The sequence below is a fragment of the Schistocerca piceifrons genome, chromosome 1 (genome assembly GCF_021461385.2).
Source record: "Schistocerca piceifrons isolate TAMUIC-IGC-003096 chromosome 1, iqSchPice1.1, whole genome shotgun sequence".
NCBI lineage: Eukaryota > Metazoa > Arthropoda > Insecta > Orthoptera > Acrididae > Schistocerca > Schistocerca piceifrons.
In genome coordinates this window covers 796,354,669-796,376,652 of record NC_060138.1, presented here as the reverse complement: position 1 = coordinate 796,376,652, position 21,984 = coordinate 796,354,669, and the positions used below count along the sequence as shown (strand labels likewise).

At 42.1% G+C, this 21,984-nt stretch overlaps 1 protein-coding gene across 1 annotated transcript in view; it reads right to left on the bottom strand.

The window, feature by feature from the left end:
• The window catches only part of LOC124713594 (centrosomal protein of 290 kDa-like), a 189,970-nt gene that overhangs the window by 43,409 nt on the left and 124,577 nt on the right, over positions 1-21,984 (bottom strand). The window contains exons 19-20 of the mRNA XM_047242958.1: positions 12,326-12,465; positions 4,506-4,671 (exon numbers count right to left, since the gene is read on the bottom strand). Of these exons, the coding sequence (XP_047098914.1) occupies positions 4,506-4,671; positions 12,326-12,465 (306 nt within the window). The remainder of the gene's footprint in view (positions 1-4,505; positions 4,672-12,325; positions 12,466-21,984) is intronic.

Genomic DNA, 21,984 nt, shown 5'->3' with positions numbered 1-21,984 from the left:
TGCTCCAAGTGCCTATCCGCTGCAGATCTTCCTGCATTTCGCTACAATTTTCTAATGCTGCAACTTCTCTGTATACTACAGCATCATCCGCGAAAAGCCGCATGGAACTTCCGACACTATCTACTAAGTCATTTATATATATTGCGAAAAGCAATGGTCCCATAACACTCCCCTGTGGCACGCCAGAGGTTACTTTAACGTCTGTAGATGTCTCTCCATTGATAACAACATGCTGTGTTCTGTTTGCTAAAAACTCTTCAATCCAGCCACACAGCTGGTCTGATATTCCGTAGGCTCTTACCTTGTTTATCAGGCGACAGTGCGGAACTGCATCGAACGCCTTCCGGAAGTCACGAAAAATAGCATCTACCTGGGAGCCTGTATCTAATATTTTCTGGGTCTCATGAACAAATAAGGCGAGTTGGGTCTCACACGATCGCTGTTTCCGGAATCCATGTTGATTCCTACATAGTAGATTCTGGGTTTCCAGAAATAACATGATACGCGAGCAAAAAACATGTTCTAAAATTCTACAAGAGATTGACGTAAGAGATATAGGTCTATAGTTTTGCGCATCTGCTCGACGACCCTTCTTGAAGACTGGGACTATCTGTGCTCTTTTCCAATCATTTGGAACCGTCCGTTCCTCTAGAGACTTGCGGTACACGGCTGTTAGAAGGGGGGCAAGTTCTTTCGCGTACTCTGTGTAGAATCGAATTGGTATCCCATCAGGTCCAGTGGACTTTCCTCTATTGAGTGATTCCAGTTGCTTTTCTATTCCTTGGACACTTATTTCGATGTCAGCCATTTTTTCGTTTGTGCAAGGATTTAGAGAAGGAACTGCAGTGCGGTCTTCCTCTGTGAAACAGCTTTGGAAAAAGGTGTTTAGTATTTCAGCTTTACGCGTGTCATCCTCTGTTTCAATGCCATCATCATCCTGTAGTGTCTGCATATGCTGTTTCGAGCCACTTACTGATTTAACGTAAGACCAGAACTTCCTAGGATTTTCTGTCAAGTCGGTACATAGAATTTTACTTTCGAATTCAATGAACGCTTCACGCATAGCCCTCCTTACACTAACTTTGACATCGTTTAGCTTCTGTTTGTCTGAGAGGTTTTGGCTGCGTTTAAACTTGGAGTGGAGCTCTCTTTGCTTTCGCAGTAGTTTCCTAACTTTGTTGTTGTACCACGGTGGGTTTTTCCCGTCCCTCACAGTTTTACTCAGCACGTACCTGTCTAAAACGCATTTTATGATTGCCTTGAACTTTTTCCACTTAAGCAACATCACTTATGTGAAGGGACACTGACTTCATTATTTCACCAAGATTGTGACAGTGCCAATCCTAAAGAAAAGCAATGCTTATAATATAGAACTATTGCTTTGTATCTCATGTCCCCAAAATTCTGTTATGAATTTCTAAATACAACCTACAGTCAAAACTTAAAGAGAGCTGAAAACTGAATAGTTTGCAGCCAGAAAAGGAAATGGGACATAGGATGTGATTGTTGTGTTAAGAAACTCTGCAGTCAGGGGTCTATAAAATTTATTTGATAGAGTAAAATGGATAAAGGTTCTGGAGACACTAGAGAAGTTTCACATTGACTGGTAACAGAGAAAGTTAATAAGATTTGTATGTAGTACAGCAAGTAAACATGAGAACTGGAGAAGAAATGAAAGGAGTAATTAAAATTGGCTGGAGTGCAAAGCAAGAATGTAGTTCATCACATTTCTTGCTCATCATGTGCCTATAAAAATAATATGTATATGTGTTCAGAATGGAGGAGGAGCATCAGTAAATGGAAGGAAGATGATGTGCATTACAGTTATGGATGATACGATATAATTTGCTTAAGGTGATAAGACAACCTGCAGTACTTTCAAAGAATTGAAAAAACACCTGTGAACAAATATGATATGAATCATAAAATGTAGGCTTTCATGGCCAGAATCTTCATTAGTTAAAACTTCCAAGCTAAGAGGCCATGGTCGATCTGTAAAACTTCTTCTTCCTGACATTTTGCTGCCAACTGCGGGCAACATCTTCCGAGGTGAGTCGACAACTGGCTGCCAGACCATGGAGGTCCTGTTTATATAGAGCGCATAGAGGCCACCAACATATGTCATGTGTGGCCGACCATAAATCTATCTCTAACATCATTATTCTTGATCGAAGGGAATTGACTGTCACATCACCGGTGCAAAGTCGACTACCATATCTTGTCTAACTTTAAGCCTCTCTCTTTTCCGTTAAAATTATACTGGTGTTTCTGAATCTCTATAGCTTCTCTACACATACAAGCATAACAATGCTATGTTCTGACTAGCATACTTGTTTCACTAAATTTGATTTCATGATCACTGTCTTTAAAAACATGTTCCGCTACAGCTAATTTGTTGGTATGTCCTAGTCGACAGTTCTTTTTGTGTTCGGTTAAGCGAGTGTTGACACTTCTTTTCATTGTTCCAATATAAACCTTCCCACAGGTACACGGAATTTTATACACCTCAGGAGTTGCTAAGGGGTGTTGTGGGTCTTTCGCCAATCTTAAAACACTCACTCACTAACCTTCTTGGTGGGTCTAAAGATTGTTTCAACTTGAAACTTGGCCATAACTTTCGCAATATGGCCCATAATATTGCAAATAATTGGAAGAAAAACTTTTCCAGCTGACAGTTGTTGTTGCTGAATGTTGTTAGACACTTTTCTTCTGGGATGAAGTGCTCAATCTATCTCGTTGTCAGTGCTTCCAATTTTCTTAAAAGCCGTTCACAAATGATTTAGTTCATTTTGCAAATAAACTGGCTCACAAATCTTATTAGCTCTGTTCACCAATGTTTTAATGAGACCTCTCTTCTGCCTGGGATGATGGTTCGAATCCTTATGGAGGCAACGGTCGGTGTGTGTATCTTTTCTATACACTTTATGCCCTAGACTCCCATCCGCCTATTTAATTACTGATCCATCCAAAAAATTTAGTTGTCCATTGCTCTCTTTCTCCATAGTAAATTGTATCTCTGGATTAATATTATTTAAGTGCACTAAGAAACCATATAATTCCTCTTCACCGTGATTCCATTCCACAAAAGTGTCATCCACATACCGATATCACTTCACAGGGTTTTTACTGGCAGACTGCAGCACCTGCAGTTCAAAAGATTCCATGAATAGATTAGCAACAGCTAGACTCAGAGAGCTGCCCATGGCCACTCCTTCGGTTTGTCCATAAAACTCATATTGGAAGCTTACCCTCCTAGATTATATGGGCTACTGAAGATACATTAGACTGATGTCCCAATGAGACCGATAACGAGTGCTATTGGATCATCTACTCAAGAGTTCATTCAATGCATCTATCTACTCCATGCTCATTATACCTTTCAATTTATTTAGTTTCCTGCATGATTTCCTGCATGATCTGTTGTGGTCTCTGCAATTTTTGTTTTCTGGGATAGACTATGTGATCAGAATTATCTGACTCTTTTTATTATTATTTTCTCCTTAGTCACTTTACTACAATCATAAGTAGAGCCGCAAGTAGATAATAATTCTAATCATAATGAAAAAGTGTGTGACAGAACAAATATTGCTCTCACAGTTTCATTTAGATACTACCCCTACAGTGGTGGGTAGCACTTCTGGGTCTGTTGCATCTCATTCCAATGAACAGTGGTCTCATTAAGATCTAAGTGCAAACTGAGCAATTTAAAAGGAGTTAAGTATCACATAGACGACCTAATGGCTTGTGAATTTATGTTGTTTGTATATATGACAGAATCTGTCAGCCTGATGGATAAGCAAACACTTTATGTATTGGCCACTTGATAACACATGCTGAGAGCCAAGAGTCACAAAATGATACCTGCACATGTTAGTATGGGGTGCTGCAGGTTCCTTATTCAGACACATATTGTGTATTGTCTGCAGTATTGTTAGAAAGCTAACAGATTTGACAAGAAGGACAATATTATAAGTACATGGGCAACATTAAATAGCCCCAGGATGTGAAGAAAATATAATTCAAGGAGGAAGGTGAATATGACAAATTTAGTTTAATAATAATACTCGCAGCTCAGAAGTCATTATGTGCAGACGTATCCCTAGCAAACATCACAAACAGTTCACTTAATTAAAACAGACCAAAGGAGTACATTTATTTATTTTAAATATGCATGTAATGGATAGATATAAACATTGGCAAGAAGGTTAAGAAAATCATGACCCGCAAATAAGTTTGGCATTTGAAAAAGGAATTTTTATATTTTCTCTAGAGGCAATGATTTTGTTTGCTTGCATGTGGCTCTCATTGTGACACAAAGTGGTTTATTATTATGGAAAAATTATGGTCCAATGGACAACAAACATCACAGTGTCTAAAATGATTATTCTCCAATATACCATTTGTCACTATTTTTGTAAAACTCAGTATTTATATTGACATCTTTATCCTCCACTATTGCCTTTCCGCTTTATTTCCTTTCTACTTTCTCCTACTATTATACTCACCAATTTCTGCCTTATCATCACTATCTGATTGGAGTTTTGAAATTAGTTGCTTCAATGCACTGAAACAATCTCTGTCAAGTTTCTCGGTAAATTTTTGCTTCTTTATTTCACATTCTGCCATTTCAAATCCTTCCAGCAGTTTTTGTTTCTCCATTTCCAAAGTTACCTGAAAACGCATTTTATACTTAGTAGTGTCAGATTAAACATTATAAAATCATTTTTTCAATTGTACAAACAGGCTGATAGTTTATAACGAATTAACATGTAATATTATATACGTGCAGTAAAAGTGCACTTCACTTCTTATCCTTCTGATGTTTCATGTCTAAAAACATCCTTATATTTATCTGAAGATCTTGATGGCTATTGACTTCCTGCTGGTAATGAATAAGAGATATGGCTGTTTATTTAAGGATCTTTAAGGAAACAGTGAGTGCTGCACAATAGTTTAAGTAGACTGATCTACTGTCAATGAACTGTTGCTTGTTGATTCTTCACTAAGAAAAATCAAGAAATATGTTTCCATTTAATTGCAGTGGCACTGTGAAGGTGAATTGCGATGTTACTTGTTTTAGTTGTGTAAATGAAGATGGCAGACTCAGAGCTATGGAAGTATTTTTCAGATGATATTAGGAATTCGCAGCTAATTTAGCTAATGGTACCTTGGTACAGATTTCTGTGGAATATAAAAATGCAGCCACTCTTTGAGAGAAAGCACTAGTCACCCTGGTCTAATGTACAGGTAGCAGAATTACCTCATAAAATTTCTTCCCTGCATTACCTACATGTGTGTGCTGTAAGTTTCTAGCACAATCCACTATTTGAAGAAAACAGTCTTCTCCATGATAAGCAATGAGAATTCCAAATCATTTGATCATCTGGATCCCAGACTGCAAAAATGATTTCCAAAAACCATAGATCAATATAACACATCTTTTTGAATTAGTGAAACACTTTTTTATTTCACACAGAATTTCTGTATACTGAATACATTCCTATTAGATTATTTGTTTAGTTTTGTGAGTGAATTAAATATATCTAGATGGGCTGGGCTGAATGCAAGGCTATATCCTCAACAGAAATTCTTATGCTGGCATATAGGAAAGTTTAGATACGCCACAGGTTAACAGACAGTACTGTTATCGTGCTGTTATGAAGTGGGTCAAAACTACATAACACATTCAACAGAATAGAAGATCTCTCCTAGTCTATCATTATCTGGCAACCAACTTTTTTCTACCTCATACCATTTTTATGTTTGAAGTTTACCAACATGTTACATGTGTCAATTTAAAAGACCCAGGTAGAAGAGCATGAATGTGTTTATGTGTATAATGCAGAACAAAGTGATAATGCTTCTTCCTCAGTCTTTCCCCAGATACATTTATGTAATCAATGTCAATAGGCATCTGCAGAGGGGGGACGAGAGGGGTGGCGCGCGCGCGCGCACACACACACACACACACACACACACACACACACACACACACACAGAGAGAGAGAGAGAGAGAGAGAGAGAGAGAGAGAGAGACAAATCCACCTCACCTCTAATATTGTATGTCTGCGGCTAAACATCTCTTCTGTTTGGTGAAGAGTAACTTATCCTTGTGTAGATGTTTATATTCTGTACTGTATGCAGGGTTGTCCCCTCCATATTTTGGTCACCACACTAACATGATTTGCAGGCCAGATATGGCCCTGCATCACCAAGGACACTGTTTGTACATAGAAGTCATGGTACTGTGTACAATAAAGCTGCCAGCAACCACCACAGTATCTGAGGGCACCAACCTCGCCAATAGGCAGAGTGCCAGTCACGACAGAAAGCACTGCAGGCAGGGCACTGTCTCCCTACATGACATCACTTGTCTTCACAACGCCACACGGATATACTTCCACAGGGCTATTTAGACTATCAGGCTATGTTGGGGAGTTACATCCCCAGGCTTCATGCTGGCCTCACCAGCAGCTCACCAGTGGAGTCACTGCCTTTGGCAGGAGCACCTGTCTCTAACACTTTTCAGGACCACAACCTGCCACTGCCAGGTGCCATGACACGCCACACATCACACCAGCAACTATTGTCATCTGAGCTATCGCCTCTGACAACTGTCAATATCCGACCTCTCAGAAATACTGTTGTCCCTCCAGAAGCTACGTAGTTTGACCCATCATCTCGGACAACTGTGCATGTACTGTCACCTCAAGGACATACTACAAGCACCCGGTTGGATCCTAATGTCAATTAACCTCAGCTCCTCCTGCTCTGCCATCTGTCATGACTTGTGAGCTTCACTGTGTAGGTACATTTCAAGTAACATCGAGGAGAGGCACTTCTGTTTGTACTTCAGTTGTATGGACATAATTCACAGACTTTGTATTTGATTTATGTTTTCCATACCAATAATAATGAGTTGTTAATGGAAAGTGTGTGTCTCGCTTTAGTTAGTTGCACCACTTGGCACAGGACACATTAATAATGGTGACAAGTCTGTTTCTCACATGTGGTAAAAGTGCATTTTTAAATTGTTTTCTCTTCCCTCATCCATCATACATCAGAAATGGTGATGAGGTAAAAAGCTTTCATGTTTCAGTATTCTTCAGGTCTGTTATAGTATCTTGATGTGTAATAATCCATTTTGACAGAGCAGGTTTCCTTTTTAAGTTTGTTCAAATGGATATCACCCAAGTAGATATTTGCTAGTGTGCTAATTCATTTTGGTGGCAAAGTATTTTCATGCTTCTTGTGTTATCACAGTTTGAAGGCAGTAGCTGTAGTCACATTCCATGATTCTTATCGTGGGGAATGTTTCTCAGTCCATCCAAGTTAGTGACACAAGTTTCTTAGATGTTGTCTTCTTTTTCTGGGTAATTCAGGTGGTTTGTTCACGTGTTGTACAAGTGTGAATTCTCTAAATTGATGCTGCTGGTCTGACATGTTCTCAGACACTGAAGGCTCAGGTTTCTGTTCACTGGCAGTCTATTTTTGTGTAAGGTTTGAGTGTCATTTTGTTGTATCAGGTCTGTCCCATCATCAGAGCTGCCTTTGTCTCAAGTTGCTCAGTTACAGGTGCAGAAAATTCAGAAACTGCTGCAGCTCACTCAGGTTTTGGCTACTACAGCCACATGTCGGTATGCCGCTCCCACATCTACGCAAACTTTTTGGGTGTTTGACTGTCAGAAGGAGGGGCAACTTATTAGTGGGACAGTTTTATGTGGATTTTTGTTGGACTATTCCCTCCAGCTGAGCAGTGCACATACCTCATTCACGGTTAATGTTGGACAGTCTTCCCCAAGGTGTTTGAGTGAGCTTGTTCATGAACAGTGTCTGGGCTCGGCATCCAGAGGTTTCATTTGGGGAGCAAGTTGGGTCACCTTAAGTCAGGTTTTATGCAGTGTTGTTGTGTGGTGCAGCCCTAGATTTTGTGTTCACAGAGTTCTATAGTGGTAGTTCTGCCATTCTCAGATCAGACCTTGCCTGTGGTGCCTTTGGACACTGACTATCTCATCATCGGCATCTGTCCTGTCAGCACTGGCCCTGTCACGACCAGCCCTCAAGTTGTCACAGGTCCTGTCACAGCCAGCCCTTTCACAGCAGGCCCTCCTGTTGGTGCAAGCCCTCCCCTAGGCCACACCCCTGTCATCAACAATATCAGTCCAGTTGTCAGTCTTGATGTTGTTGGCCCTTTCATGGCCAGCACTCCCACGCATGTCAGCGGCAACATCAGCCTTTTCATCAGTCCAGATGTCATTGGACCTGTCACAGCCAGCCCTCTTGTCTTTGCCAAGTCTGTTGGTGATTATGTCAGTCAGTTCACCAGTCCTGTCAGTGCCAGCTCTTTCTTGGGCAACCTCCAAAGTTGTCACTCAGCCTGTCAGCAATCACGTCTGTCCAATCGTCAGTCCACACATCACCAGCCCTGTCTCAGCTGACCCACTGATGTCACTGCAGCTGTACCAGCAGCTGCTCCTATAGTTGCTGCTGGCCCAGCTGCCAGTCTCACCATTCTTGCTGATACCATCAATCCTGTCATGTGTCCTTCCGGGCCTTTGGTTGCGCCTTCATGGAAATTTTGCCGCAAGCCCCGCCTATGCCCAGTCTGCCCACTATTGCATGCAGAGGCCAGTTACCAGTCCCCGATAGGAACTCAACGTGTTTGTTCTATTGGGATCATTTTTTGCTTTAATTAGTAATTCGGTTCAGTATATTCATGTGCCTTGTCTGAGCTTTTGGAAGTTATTAAGCAGTGCTTATGTGTTTCTCTTGTCTTGTGTATCGGATGTCACTGGTCCTGCACTCCATCCTCTGCAGTCTTGTGCAGTCTTACTCAAGTGTCCATGCCATGTCTAGGCTTATTTTTATGCATAGTGTTTCAGTTCTATTCAAAGCTATTGGTGTGAAAGGTTGTGCTATAATACTTAGAATTGTACTGGTTAGTTCTCGGGCACATGATTACACACTGGCTGACTGTGTTGTTGCTTTGTGCAAGTTGTTTTGTACCACCAGTGCTGGCAGCTGTGTTATTGCCTCCTTCCTTGGGTATGGCACTTCTTTAAGACAGTTGTCCCACTTGTTTTTAAGGGTGGTGGGATGTGGTGTATGCAGGGGGCACCACCACACAAATGTGTAAGCTTCATGGGCCAGGTATGGCACCTGTCTCACCACAGACATTATTTATAAACAGAAGTCATGGTACTGTGTACAGTCAAGCCACCAGCAACTGCCACATCATCCAGGGGCACCATCCTCACCGACAGGCAGCGTGCCTGTTGGGTCTTAGTGTGCTATAGGCAGGACACTACTTCCCTTTGCTCTGTTATGTGCCCTCACAGGGCCACGAATGTACCCTTCCCTGGAGATTATTAAGACTGCCTGCCACTGAACCATGCTGAGGAGGTATGTACCTGGTCTTCACACTGGCCATACCAGCAGCTCACTGTACAGAGCCATCATCTTCACCTTGAGCACCTGTCACAGACTATATTCAGGACTGTCATCTGTCACTCCCGGGTGCCATGCCACACCGCACATCTTCCCACAATAGCGGTCAACGTATGAGCCGTCGCCTCTGACAACTGCCAACACTCAATGTCCTGAAAATACGGTCATCCCTCTGGAAGCTATTGTCATCTGAGCCATCATCTCCAACAACTATTAGCACCTGACATCCCAGAAGTACCATCATCTCAAGGACATTTTCCCAGTGCCAGGTTGGATAATAATGACAATCATCTTCAGTTTCCCCTGCTCCACTGCCTGCCACGAACTATAGGGTTCATTTTTAAGGTGCATCTAAGGCAATGTCTAGGAAAGACAGTTTTGTTTGTACTTCAGTTCTGTGGACATTCATCTATGGACTTTGTATTCAAGTTCTTTTTTCTGTATCGATAATAAACAGTTTTATTGCAATGTGTATATCTCACTTTAGCCAATCACGCCACCTGGCAAAGGACACTTCACATTCCATCTTCCTTTGATTCATTCTTCCTTGTGATATGCTTCCACTCTATACACCAGGTTATTTGTCTTTTGTTGCTATGTGTGTATTTATTTTCTTTTTTCAGTTCTGTCCCTTTTCATTCCCTATCTTTGCTTCACTTGTCTAACTTCTCTTTACATTATCTGGTAACCTACCTGTAACACAGCTCATTGTCACAACTAGCTTTGCGATGATGAACATGTCGCCTGTTCATGAAGCTACGGGTTGGACATTTACAATTTTGTATTGACAACGTATTTCTGATCAAAATTCACTTTGTGGAATAGATGGAATCGTTACAGAGAAACATTTTTATATTTACTTGAAAACACTTCTGCTTTCTGCAGACATTGTATTTATGAGGGTAGACTGTTGAACAGCTATTTAACTCACTTCTTTCTACACCAACATTAGACTCATTATATGCTAGTGTATGTCATCTTCCTTCTCGCATTGCACTTGTGTCTTTTTCAATAATGCCCAAACATATACAGATTTTTGATGGTAAATTTATTCAGCAAATAAATGTTCTGCAAGTGGTGATTAATATTCCCTACTGACTAACCAGATGCATACAATATATACATGCATGAAGCACACACATACCTCTATAATGTCTTTGGAGAAAATCAGAAATCACACAATGAATACTTTTTGTGATTGTCTGTTAACTCAGCTAGTAGTTTTTACGGAAGTCTGGATCAAGTGCAGTGATAAATTGGACAATGTTATAATGTAGCTGCCAGTTTCTGGATTCCAGAGGTCTTATCTTTTGCAGCAAGGAGAACAAGAAGAAATTTTTCGTAGTGCTATTTTGCCACTGCTGGTCTTATTGGTGTGTATTTGATATATACAATTCCACAACTTTCAAGGAAGACATCAACCACCACTTTGAGTTTTAACAGGTCACCTTTTTTTTTTTTTTTTTTTTTTTTTTTTTTTTTTCTTCCATGCTGGAGACAAGAAATGCTTCCACTGTGATGACTGTGCTCTTGAGAAAATGCAATTAACCATCAGCTGTTTGTTATACACATATTGTCCACTGGTTTTGGTCATGCATATTCCATGTTCGTTATGGACTCATACAACATCAAAGTTGAAACTTCCTGGCAGATTAAAACTGTGTGCCCAACCAAGACTCGAACTCGGGCACACAATTTTAATCTGTCAGGAAGTTTCATATCAGTGCACACTCCACTGCAGAGTGAAAATCTCATTCTGGAAACATCAAAGTTATCATAATGAAAGCCCACAATCAATAGTACAGTGCAGCACTTACAATAGTAACACAGCATGACAGTGATTAATACACTGTGATGCAGTACTCCTACTACAGGTGCTGCACGTAACTATTGATTGTGGACTTCCATTGTACTCCAACCGGTAGACTCATATGTTTATAATAAACAGCTGATGGATAATAAACATTTTCTCAAGTACTTAATGGCTGTTGATTGTCACTTAACCAAAACTTTAATGATTATGCTCCTGTTTCACAATCATATGTATATACCCAAGACTCATATCCAGTTACGACAGTCAAGATCATAGATGGTAGTGTCCAGCATATCCTATGAAATCTCATTACAGAGAACATTCAGTTCCACTTTGATGATGGCTTGGGCACAAATTTTATGTGGCTTACATTCAAATTCTTCTGTAAAATTCAATTTCAAAATCTTTACTGAACACAATCTTTTCAGCTATCTTCATTATCATCAAACAAATATTTCCAGTTACCCGATTTTGCACATTCTTAAACATCAACTGCACTATGATCAGTTTGTGGCCTCAGAGAAGACTGCGTAACAGTTTATGTGAACTGGAGATGGAGGGGGAGAAAGGAAAGGAAGGGGAAGGAACTGATGAGATCAGCTGCATCGAGACTTTATTCAGAAGCAACGGTGATGAATGAAAATGTGTGCCAGACTGGAACTTGAACCCGGGACCTCCTGCTTACTGGGCAGTTGCATTAATCATTGCGCCACCCAGACGTGGTATTTATTGCAAATGCATGAACTACCTCGGCAAACTCTCTGGCTGAGTCACATCCCCACCCAGCATCACCTATCCGCAGTCCCCATCGTGTCCTGTATGCCTGCTAATTTCAGATTCCTACTTTGGAGACCGAACAAAAATTTCCATCTGCACTGAAGCTTGTGGGTTCATTGCCAACTGAGCCAAATCAATTATATGAAAGTATAGAGTCTGTTCTTTCAGACACATCTGAAAGAACAGACACCATGCATCCACATACTTAACAATTGTTGAAATTAATGAGTGGGACAGGATTAATAACATGATGAAATAACAACAAAAAGTTTTATTTAAATTACTTACTATCTTATACTCAACATCCTCTTTTTTCTTCTGTAATTGTTCATACTCCTCACGGCTTACACAATGGAGCAGTTTGCCTCGAAGATAATCACATTCAGTTTCTAGTAGCTGGATTCTGTTGTTTATAATTGCTGAATCACCTGTGGAAGGAAAAAATGACGCGAAAAAACATTATACAGTCAACTTCTTATTGTTAACAGATGAAGGGGTAAATTAACACATTAAGTTAACATTTTCAGTTGACCAGTTCACGCCGTAGGAATGCAACAAATTCAAAATGACCAATTTTTTATCATATGATCGAAAGAAGTCTCACTAAACACTAAAAGCTGCCCCCTTTTATAATGGGTGTTAGGGACACAAATATAGTTGTTCAAACAGTGTTCAGCATTCAGAAACAATTACTATCAACATCTAACTGCCTAATATTCTTTCTTAAACAGAATCTATAACACTTTATCATGCTGCTCCGTCCATCTGTGATCTATGGTCTGTTATGGAGAAGAATGCTCTTTATCTACGTGCATGTGAAGGTTTCCACAGCATGTCATTGCAGTAAATCTTTACAAATTAGTAACCAATTCAATCCACATAGTGTCCACAACATATCAGCTTCTGCCAAACTGGTGTTATATCATATTCCATGCCTTTATACACTCCTGGAAATGGAAAAAAGAACACATTGACACCGGTGTGTCAGACCCACCATACTTGCTCCGGACACTGCGAGAGGGCTGTACAAGCAATGATCACACGCACGGCACAGCGGACACACCAGGAACCGCGGTGTTGGCCGTCGAATGGCGCTAGCTGCGCAGCATTTGTGCACCGCCGCCGTCAGTGTCAGCCAGTTTGCCGTGGCATACGGAGCTCCATCGCAGTCTTTAACACTGGTAGCATGCCGCGACAGCGTGGACGTGAACCGTATGTGCAGTTGACGGACTTTGAGCGAGGGCGTATAGTGGGCATGCGGGAGGCCGGGTGGACGTACCGCCGAATTGCTCAACACGTGGGGCGTGAGGTCTCCACAGTACATCGATGTTGTCGCCAGTGGTCGGCGGAAGGTGCACGTGCCCGTCGACCTGGGACAGGACCGCAGCGACGCACGGATGCACGCCAAGACCGTAGGATCCTACGCAGTGCCGTAGGGGACCGCACCGCCACTTCCCAGCAAATTAGGGACACTGTTGCTCCTGGGGTATCGGCGAGGACCATTCGCAACCGTCTCCATGAAGCTGGGCTACGGTCCCGCAAACCGTTAGGCCGTCTTCCGCTAACGCCCCAACATCGTGCAGCCCGCCTCCAGTGGTGTCGCGACAGGCGTGAATGGAGGGACGAATGGAGACGTGTCGTCTTCAGCGATGAGAGTCGCTTCTGCCTTGGTGCCAATGATGGTCGTATGCGTGTTTGGCGCCGTGCAGGTGAGCGCCACAATCAGGACTGCATACGACCAAGGCACACAGGGCCAACACCCGGCATCATGGTGTGGGGAGCGATCTCCTACACTGGCCGTACACCACTGGTGATCGTCGAGGGGACACTGAATAGTGCGCGGTACATCCAAACCGTCATCGAACCCATCGTTCTACCATTCCTAGACCGGCAAGGGAACTTGCTGTTCCAACAGGACAATGCACGTCCGCATGTATCCCGTGCCACCCAACGTGCTCTAGAAGGTGTAAGTCAACTACCCTGGCCAGCAAGATCTCCGGATCTGTCCCCCATTGAGCATGTTTGGGACTGGATGAAGCATCGTCTCACGCAGTCTGCACGTCCAGCACGAACGCTGGTCCAACTGAGGCGCCAGGTGGAAATGGCATGGCAAGCCGTTCCACAGGACTACATCCAGCATCTCTACGATCGTCTCCATGGGAGAATAGCAGCCTGCATTGCTGCGAAAGATGGATATACACTGGACTAGTGCCGACATTGTGCATGCTCTGTTGCCTGTGTCTATGTGCCTGTGGTTCTGTCAGTGTGATCATGTGATGTATCTGACCCCAGGAATGTGTCAATAAAGTTTCCCCTTCCTGGGACAATGAATTCACGGTGTTCTTATTTCAATTTCCAGGAGTGTATATGAGGATTTAAATCACATAACAATTCAGCTTCCCATCACTTCTCCTGGTGGCAGCTCAACTCATTATCTATTATTTTAACAGGGGGTTACCAGCTGATTCAGCTGACCAAGAACAGTTAAACTCATTGAATACTATGGGTTTCAGAGGTATTTGCATGCCACTGTATTTACCTATTTACATTAAATGTAGGTCTGCAGTGTCTTGCTGTTTAGATCTAGTGTTGCTACCCAGTCTTAAATCTTATAGCAAAAGTATTAAATCTTACAGCAAAAGTAATAAAAACAGTGGGAAAGCTGCCATTAAGTATTGCACTAGCAGCTCCGGATTGGTAGCTTCAGATTGGTGATATGTGGTTCAAAATAACATACAGCAGAACCTCAATTATCCGACCTTCAATTAATCTACTCCTCAGATTATCCGACCATGTGTCTGACCAATCACTATGCTCTGCACCAGCACCAAACAGCGTGCCAGCATTATCAATTGATTTTACTCAATAAACCTACCACCCCGTGTCATGATATTGCTAACCAAGTCCCAAGTCACCCTTCTGAGTCTGAACCTTAATGAGGTGACATAAAAGCTAAGTTTTTGCCTTCCTCGCCCCAACCAAATGATCAGGGTGTCTTTGAGTGGATAAAATGGCATTACAGGAGGCAATATGTCACTGTACTCTTCAAGAAAACAGAAGATGGTTTTGATCTTTTTGAAACAGTGAAAAGCCTCAACATAAAAGATGCAAGTTACACAGCTGCCAAAGCTTGAGAAGAACTTAAGAAAACAATTCCACAAAAATCATGGAAGAAGGCTTGTCCTAACCTAAATCAAGAGCAAGAGCTTACACAAAACTAATGAGTCAGACACTGGATTTTTAGTCATTGATCTGCAAACTCTTCAGAATGATATACAGCCTGTTGATGTAGAGAAATGGCTAGTGGAAGATGACACTGCAGCTGTTACAAATGAAGAACTTCAAATGATCAGCTTATCAATTTTGTTTTGCAACATTTTAGTGCCAAGGGGGGGGGGGGGAGGGGGAAGGGGGGGGGGGGGGGACCAAAAGAGTTGGCACTCTGTAGCAAGCAAAGAATGAGTTCAAGACTGCCCTCCGATATTTGTAATAACAGCCAACCGCTACAGCTATGAACAAATTGTGCACAAAGAAGTGGTGGGACATAGTCGCAAAGTCAAGGTTTAAGAAATTGAAACAAAAAACATTTCACACTTTCTAAATAGATTTGCTGTGACTAAAATTTTCTGTTGTTTTCTTCTTTATTAGAAATTAATTATTTTTATTTAATTTTGATTTACTACATTATTTTGAGCTTTGTGAGTGATGTGTTTCATTCTCCCCTAATTACCCACACTTTTTTTGCATTCCGGCCGCCTCTTGGTCCCAAAAGTTATGATTAATTGACGTTCGAATGTGCTTGTACAGGGACTGCGAGATAAGGCTAGCTAAACTCAGCAGAAAACTGCAGTATACGGAGGAAACGACCATACCATGTGGGGTGGGTGATGTCACCAAATCAGGGCAAGTCTCTTGTTATGGGTGACACAATTAGGTGCCAGATTTTAGTGAAACAAGTGCATCTCAGAGCAATATAAACATGTCTGAATTTTGAGTCAGAGTCACTAGCTTTTGCCAGAGTTCAGCAGCACCAGTGTGACACCTAGGCCACACCGGACAGCGAAACAACTAGGAATCACCAGCAGCAGCCACTGGCACCACTAAGTTCCTCAAGGGACTTGGTGCCATAACACCACCAACCTGCTGTCCATGCCTGCAGTCACCAGTGCCAAGTGCCCTACCAGAGGATTAGTGCCACAGCACCAGCTGCTGTCTGACTCCTGTCAGAGAGCAATGGGTCAAATCCTACGCACAGCAGTCTCCACAGTGGCTGAGTGTGTGGACGAGGGACCATCCCAGGTGTCAGTGCTGATGGACCAGTAGCATGCTGCTGACATCACAACCATGGCCTACAGAGGCCACTGAGCACCCACAGGCCTGCCGTCAGGATTGCAGGGTGCCTATGTAGCATCCTGTCAATGGAGTGGAAGCCCCTCCCAAGCATCAGCATCAGCCAGCCCCAACAGAATGAGGTGTGTTTTGCCTCGCCGAACCAGGATGAAGCATGCGCAGAGAAAGAATAAAGTCCTTTTTATTGTCAGCAATGTTTCCACAGGGCCCAACTTGCCATCACTACCACTCCCATTCACCCCAACTGCTCTTATCAGAATGGTGTCAAAGTGGTCATCACCTCTGGTCACTCTTCAGAGTGGTACCACAGTAGTTGTCTCCTACAGGCACTCTTTAGAGTGGTGCCAGGGGAGCTGGCATCACTACAGTCAGCAGCAGAGGATATGCTACCCTCCCCAGCACGACATCGCATCACGGCTTACAATATCGTCATTTGGTGTGAGAGATACCATATTGTTCAAACAAATTTCGGGCTTGCAGCCGGTCGTCGTTCAATACTTCGCACGATATTTCAACTGGGCACCTGCCAGTCATCTTCAGGTGAGCCGTCGCAGACTGGCGAAAACGTCCTCCGTTCAGCAATATATAGCGTACTGTAAGTATTCTGCGCATGCGTTGAAAACTTGATAGTTGAACCACACTGCCCGCCAGCAGCGCCCTCGCTGGTGGAACAGCGGAACTCAGTCGTCCTCACCTGAAGATGAGTGGCAGGTGCCCAGTTGAAATATCGTGCGAAGTATTGAACGATGACAGGCTGCAAGCCCGAAATTTGTTCGAACACTCAATCCGCCAGGAAAATTTTAAAATTCACAGATACCATATTGTTCTTTTGTGGTGACGATCATGCGATTGAGGATTAAGGAACTTGATAATAGTAGGGTTACTTTTGTAACACTGGAGGAGTTATCACGGTTTAAGGGAAATTCTAGAGATGAATTGTTAGTACCGGTGTGTTTTACAGCCGGCCAGTGTGGCCAAGCGGTTAAAGGCGCTTCAGTCTGGAACCGCGCAACCGCTATGGTCGCAGGTTCGAATCCTGCCTTGGGCATGGATTTGTGTGATGTTCTTAGGTTAGTTAGATTTAAGTAGTTCTAAGTTCTATGGGACTGATGACCTCAGATGTTAAGTCCCATAGTGCTCAGAGCCATTTGAAGCATTTTTTGTGTTTTACACAGTACAACTTGCTTGGGCATTCTGCCCTTGTGCCAAGTTAGCAGCAGTTGTTTGTTTTACGTGTAATCATTTTGGGCATTACATATTATCAGTTTGGATGCAAGGCTAGACAATGTAGAGTGTCCAGGTGGCTCATAATTAGACAAAAGAAGTAGGTTGGTAGGATAGGTAGCCAAAGAGCTTACTGTCTGGATTATTGTTGGATTATTTTTTGTATTGTTTTGGGTTATTATTAATTCTGAGTCTTTAAAATGATAATGGTGAAGCAATGGCAAAATTAGAGCCACAAGGTGTCACTAGAAAGAAGGCTATAGAGTTATTGGTGGACCAGGTAGCTCAATTAAGAACAGATAAAGTGGTTTCAGATAATAAACTAGCAGAGAAAAATGAGGAAATAGAGATGTTGAAGTCACAGGCTCTAGGACTGGATCTGGCTGCTGCTAACCTTGTTTCTCCCTTTTCTGGTAAGTCATCTGACAATGTGTTAGCATTTGTGGAGGATCTCACATAGGGTGTTGATCAGATAAGCAATCATTACAGATAGCAAGGTTATGTTTAACAGGATTAGCGAAGTCGTTTGTACAGTGGAGAGAGGTGCTGTGCAAGACACAGACTTTTGATCAACTCAGGCCAGCATTAACAAAGGTGTGGGAAACAGTGCAGTGCATGGTTTTTCCACAAGCTATTGAGAGTGGTTTCCAAAAGGCATAATGAATCAGGCGAAGATTTTTCAGATAGGATTAGGAAACTGAATGTGTGTGATTATGAGTTAATACAGAATGAGGAGATAAACAAAATATTGCTACAGGAAACTGAGCACCTTGGGCTTGATGCTTTTCTGAGAGGTTTGGCACCTAAAAAAAGTCATCTACGAGGGTGCCCACTGTGGTGCCTAAAGACCTTCATACAGAGGTTAGATTGACACTGGAGTATGAGGGAAACAACAGGCATAAGGTATTGAAGAAATGTATTTGCACCAAATGTAAAATGTTTTTAATTATGGACATATGGGGCATGTACAGAGACCACTGACAATCCACAGACCTGCCATCAGCATTGTGGGGTGCCTGATGGCATCCTCTCACCACGGCAGAAGCCTCTGCCTGCACATCAGTGCCGGCCAACATCAACAGTGTGTGGCATGTTTTGCAACAATGAAGCATGTACAGAAATTGAATAAAACCTTCTTTACTGTCAGAAGTGTTTCTAAGGGACCCTTCGGCTTGTCACCACCACCACTCAGCTGACAGAGTGCAATTGCAATCATCAGAGTGCCCATCTTCTCCAGGATTATTTGACACTAAGTACTGAGAAATGTCACTTTGCATTTGAAGAAGTTAACTACTTAGGCTGTGTAATTAGTAAGGGTGGAGTAAGAACTGATCCTAGATTAGTGCAAGCAGTGCAAGATTTTCTGGTACCAGGAATGACCAGGGTGTTACAGTCTTATGTGGGTCTCACAAATTAATATCGTACTTCCGTGAAGGAATTTGTGGATATTGTACAACTGCTTACACAATTGTTGAAAAATGGTGTTAAGGTTATTAAAAGACATCTTCTTTACCCCATGAACTGCATGAGAAGTGTTTTATTTGGCAAAACTGGTTTTTTAGTTTATAATGCATCACCATTGGCAGATTATGCACTTCTATAGAAATGACATTTTTTTTCAGTTAATACAACAGGATCTGAAATACATCCTATAACACAGCACACAGTTTCTCATGTACATTACTGCTGTCAAATTTTAGGCAGTGACAATTCTTGATAACGTTTGGCGTAACTGTCATACAAAAGAATGTCACGGAGAATTTGTCAAATTAAAGAATCTGTTAAGATTGAGTTCAGTGTTGGTGTTTCCAAACTATCAGAAGAAGTTTATACTGTCACGTGACGCATCAAACCATGCCCTTGGATGAGTTTTGAGCCATGAGGACAATGGTCATGAACAATCTATAGCCTTTGCACCAAGAAAGCTGAACAGAGAGGAGAAGAATTATTCTACAATGGAGAGAGAAAGGCTTAGCTTGGTGTTGTATGGAGTGACATACTTCCAGTGCTACCTCTATGGAGGGAAGTTAAAGGTAGTAGACCATGCTACTTTGAAGTGGTTACTAGGTCTGAAGAACTCATCCAGTAGATTGAAAAGATGGACATTAAAACTCAGTGAATTTGGGCACAAAGCAATCCACAAACAAGGGAAGAAGCACGGAAATGCAGATGGGTTCAACAGGAAAACGGCAATAGTAGAAGTGTGGGGTCAGGACGCTGTTGAATGGCGAACAGCATAAAGTGCCGACAAGGAGTGTAAACAGTATGGCTAGCAACAGGAATTTTGCTTGCATCAAAGATTGTTGTGTAGGAAAACAAAATTATGACCATGGGTGGCTGTGCCATCAGAACTGAAGCACGAAGTACTACATGAGATGTATGATTGTATCTTCTCATTTCACAGCAGATGCAGGGTAATGAATCAGAGAGTGATGGAGAAGCACTGGTGGAAGAATGGCGAATCAGAAGCAGGTACCATTGCAGAGGTTGCAGAAGCAACAGAACCATTTAGTTTCATTGGGTTGGATGTGTTAAGACCATTTAATCAAATACCAGCAGGTAATCATTTCATGCTGACTAGATTATTTTTCTCGTTACATTAAGATGCTGCTGATGCCAGACTAGCAGGCAGTCACAATCATGCAACATTAGTTAGTAGGTGGATATTGAAGTATGAGGTGCTGGAAACAATAATTACAAACCAAGGGATGAACTTCATGTCAGACCCGATGAAAGAGTTGTGTTATATATATATAATAGAGGGAAACATTCCATGTGGTAAAAATATATCTAAAAACAAAGATGATGTGATTTACCAAACGAAAGCGCTGGCAGGTCGACAGACACACAAACATACACACAAAATTCAAGCTTTCGCAACCAACGGTTGCTTCATCAGGAAAGAGGGAAGGAGAGGGAAAGATGAAAGGATGTGGGTTTTAAGGGAGAGGGTACGGAGTCATTCCAATCCCGGGAGCAGAAAGACTTACCTTAGGGGGAAAAAAGGACAGGTATACACTCGCACACACACCCATATCCAACCGCACATACACAGACACAAGCAGACATTTGTAAAGGCAAACTCTTGTGCGTCTATCGACCTGCCAGCACGGAGACAACAAGAAGAACTGCACCACAAGATGATTATTCTTTCATCTTTGTTTTTATATATATATAATTTGCAAGAATAGTGAGGGAAGCTTGGAAAAAGGTTCAGCAACAAAATACTAAGGCACTGGAGAAGCAGGAAGAGGCATTGAAGTGAGTGAGAACGTTACTTCAGTGCAAAATAGGCCAATTGTGATGTTTTTGAGTCCAAATACTGTGAAGGAGAAAATGAAGAAATTTGTAACACAATACCAGGACCCATACCAAGTAATTGAGACCACATCACCAGTAAATGTAAAGCTGAAGCTACCAACAAGGTCAACAATTGTGCAAGTTGGGCTTCTACAACCATTCCAAGGTGCACCAGAAGCAATTACATAGGAGGTAGGAATGAATGTGAGGAAAGAGGCAAAGAAGAAGAAGCAGAAGGATGAATAACAAGTGAAGGAGTTTCAGATATCTCACAAACAACATGCACTGGGGCAGGAAACAATTGACATGCATTGCATTTTGTGATTTTTGGGTTTTTTTGTGTATAGTACAGAGCATTAACATTTTAATTGGGTACATAAAAAACTACACACCAAGTGGCAGCAGAGCACACACACAAAAGAAAATTATAATTAGGCAAGCTTTCAAAGCCAGTGGCACCTCCTTCAGGCAGAAGGGTTGAAGGGGAAGGAAGAGGGGTGAAGGAAAAGGACAGGAAAGGGTAGATTTCGGGAAGATCAACTGGAACCACAGCTCATGGGAGATTTACTGTACTGGATGAGAAGAAAAGACTGATTGTTGGAGACTGCATTGGATAAGATTTGAAAACCCACAAGCTTAAAGGTGGAAGACAGGGTAATATGCAAGACACAGATTACTGCTTAAACATTGTGCATGAGTTAATAAGAGTGAAAAGCTAAGTGCATCACATGTAACAGCGGTGGGAGGGGGACGCAGAAAAATATGTGGGTAAGACAATGAAAGATATATAAAACTAAAACGGAATGAAGAAAAGACTAGTTATTATGAAGAAATGCTGAGACAGAAGAAATTAATGTAAATCAACACCAGATTGGTGGCAAGAATCAAGGACATGCTGTAGTGCAAGTTCCCACTTGCAGAGTTCTAAGAAACGTGTCTGGGGGAAGAATCCAGATGGCATATGTGGTGAAACAGGCACTGAGGTCACGACTGTCATGTTGTAGAGCATTCTCTGCAACAGGATAATGCATGTTGCCAGTATACACCCTCTGTCTATGCCCAGTCATCCTAAT